Source organism: Geotrypetes seraphini, chromosome 2 (genome assembly GCF_902459505.1).
Source record: "Geotrypetes seraphini chromosome 2, aGeoSer1.1, whole genome shotgun sequence".
In the NCBI taxonomy this organism is placed as follows: Eukaryota; Metazoa; Chordata; class Amphibia; order Gymnophiona; family Dermophiidae; genus Geotrypetes; species Geotrypetes seraphini.
Window position 1 is genome coordinate 11,279,001 of NC_047085.1, and position 12,678 is coordinate 11,291,678.

General features: G+C 49.0%; 1 protein-coding gene across 1 annotated transcript in view; it reads left to right on the forward strand.

The window, feature by feature from the left end:
* LOC117355176 (cytochrome c1, heme protein, mitochondrial) overlaps positions 1–12,678 on the forward strand; it is a 64,326-nt gene that overhangs the window by 8,967 nt on the left and 42,681 nt on the right. The window contains exon 2 of the mRNA XM_033933333.1: positions 1,361–1,551. Coding sequence (XP_033789224.1) covers positions 1,361–1,551 — 191 coding nt within the window. The remainder of the gene's footprint in view (positions 1–1,360; positions 1,552–12,678) is intronic.

Below are 12,678 nucleotides of genomic sequence, written 5' to 3' on the forward strand. Positions count from 1 at the left end.
CTGTCTTCCCCATGTCCTTTCAGCGTCCTTCTCCCCCCCTCCCATCCTCCCCATGTTCTTTCAACGTCCTTCTCCACCCCTTTATCTTCCCCATGTCCTTTCAGCGACCTTCTCTCCCTCTGTCTTCCCCATGTGCTTTCAGGGTCCTTCTCCCCCCTCTGTCTTCCCCATGTGCTTTCAGCATCCTTCTCCTCCCCGTCCTCCCCATGTCCTTTCAGCATCCTTCTCCACCCCTTTGTCTTCCCCAGTGCTTTCAGCGTCCTTCTCCCCCCTCAGTTTTACCCATTTCCCTTAAGCGTCTTTTCTTCTCCACTCCACCTTTCCTCCCTTTCTCCCTCCCTGCCCCTTACTTTTGTGGCGCTTCCCCACCCGACCGACAACAGAACAGGCCCGGTTGGACAAACCTCCCTGCCCTGTAGCCGCAGATCTAAATTACCTTCTTACAGCAGCCGGAGTATTGAAGCTGCTGTAAGAAGGTAATTTAGATTCGCGGCTACAGGGCAGGGAGGTTTGTCGGCCGGGCCTGTTGTCGGTCGATCGGGGGAAGTGCCACAAAGGTAAGAGGACCTGTCCTGCTGTACACACTCTCCCCCCATGGCTGCTCCCAGAGCTGACCGCCCCCCACCCCCCCGCTTTGGTACACTACTGCCCTGCCGCACATAGCCAACCGGAAGTCTTCCCGATGTCGGCGATGACGTCGGAGGAAGGGAGGGCTTTGCTTAAGCCCTCCCTCCGACGTCAGCGCTGACATCGGGGAAGACTTCCGATTGGCTATGTGTGCTGCAGCAGGGCAGGCAGAAAATGGAAGACGAGGCCTTGCAGCAGGGCAGGTAGGAAAGGCATTGAACCCGCGGGATCCCCGAGAGCACGAGGGGCGTCCCCACGGGATCCCCGTGACCCGAAGGGTAACTATGAGCATTATTTGATATTTGTGGATCATGCTCTTATAATAAAATATGCAAACCCATCCCCAGCTGTGCTTTTTTTTGAGTTACACTGCCAATGAAAGGATCACCTACAACAGCATATTCTAAAACTGTTATTGCATATTATCCGATAGATTTGCCTTTGGGACCGAATACAGAAAAGCAGACATCAAAGATTTTCTCATCTTCTATAAAATGCTTTTCGTACCAGGGATGTTCTCTAAAACATTTCTTTTTCAATAGGAAAAGAGCTTCAGTCTTCAGTTTGATAGAGAGCTGGAAGTTGCATTGGCACTTCGATCTCTGCTAACCCTCTGGCTTTTCCGTACAATTAAAATTAAATTCCTTAAGCGGGATGTAGAGAGACCTTGAGCTGCGAGTTATACACACTTTCTCTGGCTGCTGAATGACTGCAGTCCTCTGTTGTCTTATAGGCTAGTATGTCCTTCTCCAGCCTATCGCGTGGCAGGAAGATGGCGCTGTCCACCCTGGGAGTGCTGGTAGCTGGAGGTGCTGGTCTGGCTTTTGCCCTCCAGAGGTCCGTTGAAGCCAGTGAGTTAGAGCTGCATCCACCCAATTATCCGTGGAGTCATGGCGGGTTGCTGTCTTCCCTGGATCACAGTAGGTATGCATAAGCTGGTGGTGAAGCGGGACTCTGAAAGGGCTGTTCAGAAGTGTATGGGGCTCATAATCAAAACTTAAACACGTCTAAAAACCTGCCCGAGTCGGAACTGGGATGACCTAAAAGATAGGTCATCCAAGTACCGATAAACCAATTTTAACCCAGGACAAGCAGGCAGCATATTCTCACATGTGGGTGGGTGATGTCATCCACAGAGCCCCGACGCTGACAGCTTTTCAAGCTAACTTGAAAGAAAGTTCAAGATTGCTGTGCTGCACCACGCATGTGCATGCCTTCCCGCTCCACTAGAGGGCGCATCCCCACCTCGTGGTCCTCAGTTCTAAAGTTTCCGCGGAGCCAGAAGCCCTGTTTTTGTCTCTTTCCGTGTTACTTGCCTTCTAGCACCGCGGCTTTGTTATTTTATTCAGAGTCGCTGTGCGCTTTCGTGTTTCTTTTCATTTTGTGTTGCTTTCTAAAAAAAAAAAAAATTTTTTTTGTTTTTTCGTACTCGGCAAATGGGGGCTCCCGGTTTGCCGTGGCCTCGTTCGGTCGCGGCCGTTGTTATTCATGTCCCGGCCCTTGTCTGGGTTTAAAAAGTGCACCTGTTGTGATCGCCTGTTGTCGATCACCGACCCCCATCGGTGGTGCATCCTCTGCCTGGGGGCTGATCACCCCACCGATTCGTGCCCTAGGTGTGCGACTTTCCAGGTTCGGGCTCTCCGCCATCGCCGTGCTCGTATGGCGGATTTGTTTGTGGTGGAGCCGTCGGTGGGCCAGGCCTCGACGTCGGCCTTGGCCCCGGCCTTGACCTCGGCCCCGCCCCGGCTGTCCTCGGCCTCGAAACCCTCGTCTTTGGGCTCGAAGTCTTCACAGGGTAAGTCCCCGCTTCTCTCCTCAGGTGCCACTCCGGTGTAAAAGCCATCTTCGGGGACCTCGATGGGGCATGGTGGGATGCCCTCTGCCCCGGCCCGGTCCTCCAAGTCGGCGCCTGTATCCACTCCTAGGGACTACTCGGTACTGAGGTTGCCCTCTGTGGAGTGTACCACTGCCCCCGATATGCCGTCCATGATGGCGGTCCCGGTCTTTCAGGACATGCTCCGGGCGTTAATTTCTTCGGAGCTGTTCTCGGCTTTGGCCCACTTGCAGCCTTCCTCGACTTCGACCTCGGACCAGCCTGAGCGGGGCATTGGGGTGACTCAGAGCAAGGTGCACCGGACCCGGCGGCTCTCTCGGGGGGTTTTTCGCCCTTGGGCCTGCCTCGATCGAAGCTCCGCACTAAGCGTACTTCTTCCCCGCTTTGTCGGGGTGCTTAGCGCTCTCGGGGTTCCCCTCCAAGGCGGGGTCGCTCCCCGCCGGCCCGGGCAGTCGGGGCACTCTGGGTCTCTGATCTTTCTCTTACGAACCCGCAGTTGCTTCGGTCTCCTCCTCGCTCCGAGGTTCTCGGGACCCCTCTCCGAGGCGTCGGAGAAGTTCGGTGCCCCGTACCCCGAGGTCATCCCCGAGGGGTTCCTCAGGACCTCGGCGGTCCTCGACCCCGGCACACTCTTGGGGGTCGGGGCGTGGTACTGGCCGTGAGCCCCGGTATTCCCGCGAGGCCTCGCCCTCGTTTTCGGCGGCTTGCTGTTCTCGCTTGCCTACCCCGGAGGATGATCGGTCCGGGGTGCGGCCTTCCTCATTTTCAAGGTTTGTCTTAAATATGGGGCAGGCGTTGGATTTGGACCTTAAATCTGGTTCCAAATATATGAAGGAGTTCCTGGCGGAGATGGATTTGCTTTCCCCGCACAGGGAATCTCCCCGCCTCCCCTTAAATCCGGTGCTTCGCCAGGCCTTTTTGAGGAATCTTGAAACCCCGTACGCGGTTACGGCGATTCCCTCTAAAATGGAGTCCAAGTACCGTACCGTGCCCTGTCCGGGATTTGAGCGGGCCCAGTTATCCCACCAGTCGTTGCTGGTGGAGTCCTCGCTGAAAAAAATCTCACCCTTCCAGGGTTTCCGCGGCGGTCCTGCCGGGGCGAGAGGGCCACACGCTTGATAAGTTTGGCCGGAGGCTGTATCAGAACTCGATGATGGCAAATCGGGTTCTGAATTATTCCTTCACTTATACGTCCTACCTCCGACAGTTGGTGAAGTCTTTGCCGGCCTTCCATGGGGTCTTGCCGGACTCGCATCGGGACGACTTTGGACGGCTGATCGAGACCCTCTCTCAGCTCCGTCTTTATCTGTTCAATGCTATATACGACGCCTTCGAGCTCACCTCCAGGGTATCCGCGTTCACTGTGGCTGGTGTGGCTCAGGATCGTGGATATGGATCCTAATCTTCAGGATCGCCTCGCTAATCTACCCTGTGTGGGCTCTGAGCTCTTCGACGACTATCGAAGCGGCCACAAAGCGCCTCTCGGAGCACGAAAGATCTTTCGCTTCCCTGGTACGTCCTAAGGCAAAGCCCGCCGCTCCTAAGACCTACCGGGCTCCGCCTTGGCGCTACCCTCAAAAGACTACTCCGGCCTTCTCGAGACCACCTCCTCGAAGGCCGCCTCAGCAGTCCCCGGGCGCAGCAGAAACCACAGACCCAGGCGGCGTCTAAGCCCGCTCTGTCTTTTTGACGGTCTGAGCGGTTGGGGGCGGGCCCCCTCCGCACTGTCGTCGACCCCGCTTCCCATCGGGGGTCGTCTCCGAGCATTTTATTCCGCTTGGACCCTTATCACCTCAGACGCTTGGGTCCTCAAAGTCGTGTCTGAGGGTTACTCCCTTAACTTCCTAGAGGTTCCCCCCAACTGTCCGCCAGGCGCGTGTCCTTCCAACCGGTCACAGCTGCCGCTCCTGTTGTCGGAGGCCGGGGCTCTCTTGCACCTCCATGCGATGGAGCATGTCCCTCCTCGTCAGCGGTGCCGGGGGTTCTATTCCCGATACTTCTTGGTTCCCAAGAAGACCGGGGACCTTCGTCCCATCTTGGACCTCCGGCGGCTCAACAAGTACCTTGTCCGGGAGAGGTTCCGAATGCTCTCCCTTCCGGTTCTGTACCCGCTGCTCAACTGCGGAGATTGGATGTGCTCCCTCGACCTGAAGGAGGCTTACACCCATGTTCCGGTGCATCCAGCCTTTTGCAAGTTCCTACACTTTCAGGTAGGGGAGTTGCACCTCCAATATCGGGTCCTCCCCTTTGGACTGGCTTCGTCCCCTCGAGTCTTCACGAAGTGCCTAGTGGTTGTCACGGCGGCCCTGAGATCCCGGGGCCTTCAGGTCTTCCCTTACCTCGACGAATGGTTGATAAAGGCGCCATCGAGGGAGGGGCTTATTGCAGCGACCCGACAGACTATTACTTATCTTCAGGGTCTGGGGTTTGAGGTGAACTTTCCCAAGTCCCAGTTGTGCCCCTCGCAGTCTCTGCAGTTCATTGGAGCCGTGCTGGACAGGGTTCAACTTCGCTCGTTCCTGCCCCGGCCCCGTCGGGAGGCTCTAGTCAGACTGTGCGAGCAGCTTTCCCTGTGGTCCTGGGTCTCGGCCAAGCAGATGATGGTCCTCTTGGGTCACATGGCCTCCACCATTCATGTCACGCCGTTCGCCCGGTTGCACCTTCGAGTTCCTCAGTGGATCTTGGCGTCCCAATGGCGGCAGGATCGGGACCCGGTTTCCTGTCTCATTGCCGTGACTCTTTCTTTGAGACGCTCGCTCCGTTGGTGGACCGTCTCTTCCAATCTTTCCAGGGTTTGCTCTTTCTCGCTCCTCCGCATCACAAGGTCCTGACCACGGACTCCTCAGAGTATGCGTGGGGGGCGCACCTCAATGGTCTTCGGACCCAGGGCGCTTGGTCGGCGTCGGAATGCCTTTGCCACATCAATCTGCTGGAGCTTTGAGCCATTTATTTGGCAGTGGTGGCTTTTTGTCATCTGCTTTGAGACAAGGTGGTCCTCGTGCGCACGGACAATCAGGTGGCAATGTATTATGTCAACAAGCAGGGGGGTACGGGGTCCCTGTCTCTTTGCAGGGAGGCCCTTCGCCTGTGGGATTGGGCGTTTTGCCACAACATCTTTTTGCGGGCGGTTTACATTCAGGGAGGCCAAAATTGTTTTGCGGACAAACTGAGTCGTCTTCTTCAACCGCACGAATGGTCTCTTCATTCTCAGACTTTACGTCGGGTGTTCGAGCACTGAGGGACTCCTCAGATAGATCTGTTTGCTTCCCCCCTAAATCACAAGTTGCCTCTTTTCTGTTCCCGGATATACTCTCCGGATCGTCTCGAGGCAGATGCTTTCCTCCTGGCTTGGGAGGGGAAGTTCCTTTACGCGTTCCCGCCTTTTCCTCTTATTTTGAGAACGCTGGTACATCTCAAGTCGACTCATGCCAATCTGATTCTGATTGCGCCTCGGTGGCCTCGGCAGCCCTGGTTCTCCCTGCTTCTTCAGCTCAGTGTCCGGGAGCCGCTTCTTCTGCCTGTTTTTCCTTCTCTGCTGTCTCAGAGTCGGGGGTCGCTATTGCATCCCAATCTGCAGTCTCTGCATCTGACGGCTTGGTTCCTTTCCACCTGATTCCTTCTTTTCAGTTGTCCCAGTCGGTGAGGGATGTTTTGGAGGCCTCTCGTAAGGCCTCTACGAGGCAATGTTATTCCCAGAAGTGGACTAGGTTCACTTCCTGGTGTGCTTTGCATTCTGTTCATCCTTCGTCAGCTACTTTGTCTTCCGTTTTGGACTATTTGCTTCATTTGTTCCGTTCTGGCCTTAAGACAAATTCTGTTCGGTCCATCTTAGTGCGATTGCTGCTTTTCATCAGCAGCTTGATGGCAAACCTATTTCGGTTCATCCTTTGGTTTCTCGCTTTATGAGAGGGCTCTTGAATGTCCATCCTCCTCTCAAGCCTCCTCCAGTGGTTTGGGATCTCAACGTGGTTCTTGCTCAGCTGATGAAGCCACCGTTTGAGCCTCTGGATAAGTCTCACCTGAAGTTTCTTACTTGGAAGGTGATCTTTTTGCTTCTGCTTACTTCTGCCCGTAGGATTAGTGAGCTGCAGGCTTTGGTGGCGGATCCACCTTTTACTGTATTCCATCATGATAAGGTGGTTCTCCGCACTCATCCTAAATTTTTGCCCAAGGTGATATCTGATTTTCATCTCAATCAGTCCATTGTGCTTCCTGTCTTTTTTCCCAAGCCACATTCTCATCCTGGAGAGGTGGCGTTGCATACTCTTGACTGTAAGAGGGCGTTGGCGTTCTATCTTCAACGCACTCAGTCTCATCGGAAGGTTCCTCAATTGTTTTTGTCCTTTGATCCCAATAGATTGGGTCGGCCGGTTTCCAAGCGCACCTTGTCCAATTGGTTGGCGGCTTGTATTTCCTTCTGCTACGTTCAGGCTGGTCTCGCGCTGCAGGGTCGGGTCACGGGACATAAGGTCCGAGCGATGGCGGCTTCGGTCGCTTTCCTCAGGTCTACGCCTATCGAGGAGATCTGCAAGGCTGCCACTTGGTCTTCGGTTCATACCTTTACCTCACACTACTGTCTGGATTCTTTGTCCAGGAGCGACGGCCGTTTTGGCCAGTCGGTTTTGCGTAATCTGTTTTCCTAACTTGCCATCCTCCCACCTTCCCTTTTTTGGTTGGCTTGGAGGTCACCCACATGTGAGAATATGCTGCCTGCTTGTCCTGGGATAAAGCACAGTTACTTACCGTAACAGGTGTTATCCAGGGACAGCAGGCAGATATTCTCGCAACCCTCCCTCCTCCCCGGGGATGGCTTCTTTGCTGGCTATGTGAACTGAGGACCACAAGGTGGGGATGCGCCCTCTAGTGGAGCAGAAAGGCATGCACATGCGTGGTGCAGCACAGCAATCTTGAACTTTCTTTCAAGTTTGCTTGAAAAGCTGTCCGCGTCGGGGCTCTGTGGATGACGTCACCCACCCACATGTGAGAATATCTGCCTGCTGTCCCTGGATAACACCTGTTACGGTAAGTAACTGTGCTTTCTGGACGTATCTAGAGGAGTGGTTAGGGCAGGAAGTGGGCCGACCTAGACTTGGTCATCCTGCAGGGATAATCAAAGGTTTTACTAGACATCCTGGACGAAACTTAAACATTGTGAGTTAGGTGATGTATAAGTGCCAAAGAGGTATCCAAAGTGACCAGATAACCACTGCAGAGACAAAGTAAAGACCCCCCCACACTCCCCCTCCCCCTCAAAGATCAGAATAAAAACATACATACCTGTCTCCAGAACATCAGCACCTGGTATAGGAAAGCCTAGTAGCACACAGGTCTCTTAAATAGCCTGGGGGTGGGCTATTGAACCATAGAGAGGAGGACCCAGGCCCATAAGCTACTCTAACCACTGCATTCATGATGGAAAATGTGAGTCCACCAAAACCCTACTGTATTGCCATATAGGTGGCATCTGCAACCATAAGGGCTATTGAGTTATGTTATGTTTATTATCATTTGTTATACTGCATCACCATATTACAGACCTCAGCGGTTTACATTCTGAATTATATTAAATAATAATAATGAGAACTTTATACAAATAAAAGAAAAAAGAACAGACAAGGTTGTAGACAGGTGGCTATAGTGGGTTTGGGGGGCAGTTCTGGTGAAGTTTACAATAGTGCCCTGTAAGGTGCCCCACTGCTCTGTTGCCATGTTTGGGTGGCCAATCCATTAGAAGATTGGCCCCTCCCATGTCCAAATAGTCTTGTTCTGGGTGTTTGGGACTTGTAAGAAATTTTGGCTGAAAATGTATAAAGATAATCATACAGGCGGTCTGGACGAACAATAGGCTGGACATCCAAATGGATGATTTTTGGGAAAAAAAATATTCTAGACATATTTTTTGAAAATGGGCATTTTCCTACTGCCAACTTTGGTAAATTTTTTATTATTTTTCCAATATGAACAGTACAATACAAATGTATACATTTGAAAGATATCAACCATAAAAACACACCTTTGAACAACAAATTTTAAAAGATCATCATTATCCCCCCAACCCTTTACAAACCTGAAATATAGACATATTCCAATACATTGCTATGAAATACCCCCCTCCCTCCCTGGATGTGTATGGAACCAAACCTAACTTAACTTGAAAAGGAACTACACTAATTTAAATACCTTATTCTTCCCTAATAATTCTGCATTCATCTTTTCACATTTATACATAGATTTTGCCTGTGGTTTGTTACCAAATGAGAAAAACTTTAATAAAATACGTTCAATATAAAATCATAATTGCGGCTTGTGCAGATGGGATCAGATGGTTTGTGGGGACCGAGCTCACGGAGATGGGGCGTAAACGGGATTTTTAAATTTTAGTCCTAGTAGTTTGCCGGTCCACAAAATAATTCTTTTATTTCTGCCAGTCCACGGGTGTAAAAATGTTGAAGAACACTGCTTTAGATGATGTTATATCTCATGGAAAATTGCTTAAGTTTTCACAATTGCAATAGTCCTTTGGTATCTCTAAGACTCAAATTTATAAATGGTTGCAATTGAAGCAAGCCACTCAGAAAGGGTTCTCTGAATGGAGAAATTTCCAAAATTATTTTAGTTTGCAGATCCTATGCTTTCAGACAGAATCCTTAGGGCATCAGACCTCTCTGTGGTATAAATTGATATCTGACTTATTGAATAAAAAACCAAAGACCAATCTAAAGGACATTTGGAGCATTGAGATTAAACATCATATTTCTGTAGCTCAATGGCCACGAATTTGGACTTGGAGGATGAAATGTACAATGTCTGCATCTATGAGACAAACTTATTTTTTTCTGTTACAGAGAATCTTTTGGACCCCTGTGCGTTTACGAAAAATAGATAGTTCTAGTTCTAATAGATGCTGGCATTGTCCATACAGACATTGAGACATTGGATCATCTGCTGTTTTTTGTCCTCTGATACTCAGATTCTAGAAATCGATATGGGGACAGATCAATGAAATTCTTGATTCAACATTTCCGCTGACATATGAAATGATCATATGCGGTACCTTATTGCATGTTAAGCTCCCATTAGATCGTTATAAAAGCCGGCTTTTATTGATAATGACAGGGAGAGCCATCCAAATGATAACGAGAAATTGGAAGAGTTCTGACAGTCTCAGCTTCCCTTTCCTACTGCCAACTTTGGGCATCTAGCAATACGCCCAAATCGGACTTTGACATGTGTTTTGATTATGCCCCTCCACGTTTCCAGGCTGTCTTTTGGGAAATTAACCCTCAAATTAGCAGAGCCACCTCGAGTAGTGTTTTAAGGTGTTGGTATTGATTTTTCAAGTAATTTACTGAGGGAAACCATGATATCTTTCACATGCTGTGTGACGTTGCATCGGCTCCGTCGATCCTTAAGATCAGAGAACACAATACGTTCATCTGTTGATGAGTTACAGGATGTGAGATATGCTTGTATTAGAGCTACAGCTATTTCAGTGGCAGGGGTGAAGCTCTGGAATAATCTGATTAGACAACTGAGAATGAATAATAACTTTCAGAGTTTTAAAAATTATTTAAAACATCTCTTTCTTATTGAAGTTTTTTAAGTAAATAAGAAGCAGTGACTGAAAGAATGACGTGATTAATGGAAGTGTTATTGTATTTTATATTTTTTTTGTGGTTTTATCTTATGATTATGTTTCTAGTGCAATGTGTCTAGTGATCCTGAACGCTAGGTCTTGTATCTGAACTAGCAAGTTGCTTGCAGAAAACTGTTAGTCATGTTTTCCAACTCCATCTCCTTCCCAAGGAGCTGCTCCTTCCCCTCAGTTTGTTTTCTGCAAGCAAGTTGCTCAGAAGTGTTATTGATCTGTGCTGCGGTTTTATTATTTTGGGGTATTTTTGCTCGGTGTTCTTTGAAGGCTCAGTGCCTGGAAGTTCTCACTTGGTGGGATCTCTGCCTAGGAAAAGACGCAGACTCATAAGGTGGCGATCTGCTGCTAGCAAGACCAGCCCCTTGGGGCTGCTGGAATTTTTTAGAGCTTAATTTAATTTAATCAGGAGCTTGAACACAGGCTTTGTGGGCTCCTTCCCAGCTCGGCTGGGACTTACATTTGGGCTGGCTGCATGAATGATATTTCCTTTGTTTGTTACAGAGCAGAACAAAATTGTAGTGTCAGGGATTTTCTCCTTTTTCTGTTATGTCTTTTGTTACAGTGCTACTTGATTGCTTTGGTACAAACTGAGGGGTCAGCAGAAGCATCCTGGGAAGGAGGTGGAGTTGGAAAACATGACTGACAGTTTTCTGCAAGCAACTTATAAGACCCTAGTGTTCAAGACCACTAGACACACCTACAAGAAAAAAAGATTACCAAGCTTTCAATCCATAACTCTGCTCCTCTGCCCATCATCCCAGCCAGCTGATGATCCGTTCCCCTTAACTGTATCCATGACATCCTGTTTGTTTGTCTTGTCTGTTTAGATTGTAAGCTCTTCCAAGCAGGGACTGTTTTCTTCTTCTTTGTGACTCTGTACAGCGCTGCATGTCTGGTAGCGCTATAGAAATAGTTAATAGTACTAGTAGTAAGGTAAGAACCTAATATTTCTTTGTTTTGGGGTTTTTTTTTTTAATCCATTTAGGTATAAGCGGAATATAAGTTTTACGTTACATTACTTTTATTGACTTCTAGTCTGCCTTAACCTTTCAGCTCTAGGCGGATTACAATAAGAGGTATCTGAACATTTCAGAGAATTACATTTTTAAAATCTATCTAACAATTTATATATACCGCATAAAACTATGCGGTTTACACATTGCTTACTTATTATCCTTTAGTCGCTGAACATAATAGATGATTGCCACACTCACTATCCACATCAAAGTAACTTATTAGATTCAATCTTGTTCAGTTCCTCAAAATATAATAAGTAGAAGAAATACACGGATGACCGATGAGGAGGCTGGCTACGGTATGGCTCTAATTTTACATGAAATATGATGCGAGTGTAGCCGCTGAGGTTAGTCTATAAATCTTATGAATTAGAACACTCGTTGAAGCATGGATAAGTGAACAACTTTTGAGGAATTGAACAAGATTGAATCTAATAAGTTACTTTGATGTGGCTAGTGAGTGTGGCAATCATCTATTATAGTTATATTATAGCTTCACTCAGAAGAAAACATCTTTTCTTCATTACTCCATAGGCCAATATAGACTGTGACAAACAATAGGCAAACATCAGTACAGAGAATATCAAATCATAATTTCAACAATTAGAATGCAGAAAAGCATTGAATGTTAAGTTCAAGGCAAAAATATTCTTTAACACTATATCTTAAAACTGAAGAGACTACTGAAACATTAGCATAGGAAAGCATAACGTATATACTCAAATATAAGATGAGATTTTTGGGCCAAAAAAATAGCCCCAAAATAGGGGTCTCGTCTTAAAGTTTGGATCAGATCCCACCCGCCCCCCTTCCGGACTTGTTGCAGGCCTCCACTGGCCTACCGTGTGACCTAGTGAGCCGGGACAGGAGGGATCCCTCCTGTCCTGGCCAACTCTGATCATTTTTTATCCCAGGACAAGCAGGCAGCATATTCTTGACTGATGGGTTACGGCACCGACGGAGCCCCGGTACGGACAATTTTAGAGTGATTGCACTCTAAGAACTTTGAAAGTTCTAGTAGGCCGCACCGCGCACGCGCGAGTGCCTTCCCGCCCGACAGAGGCGCGCGGTCCCCAGTTTCTTAGTTTCCGCGGAGCTAAGAAGACGCGTGTTCCAACTGCTGTTGGAAAATTTTTTCAAATTTTTCTCGCCTTCCCGCTCGCGCGTTATTTTCTTGTCGTGATTTATTCACCTTATCGTTTCTTTCTTTTATTTTTAAAAAAAAAAAAGTCCATTTTTTTTCGACTTTTTTCCGGTCAGCCCCGGCGGGGCCTGTTGGCACCATCGAAGCCTCGGGCTTCGATTTTGCTACGGCCGTTTTTCCCTTCATGCCCCCTTCACCGGGTTTTAAGAAGTGTCAGCGGTGTGCACGTCCTATTTCTCTTTCCGACCCGCACAAGTGGTGCCTTCAGTGTCTGGGTCCGGACCATAGGGCAGAAACGTGCACCCGCTGCAGTTCTCTCCAAAAGAGAACTCTAAAGAATCGCCAAATTCAACAGCAAATTCTTTTCGGTGCCGCCATGGAAGTTCCCCCGGCATCGACACCGTCA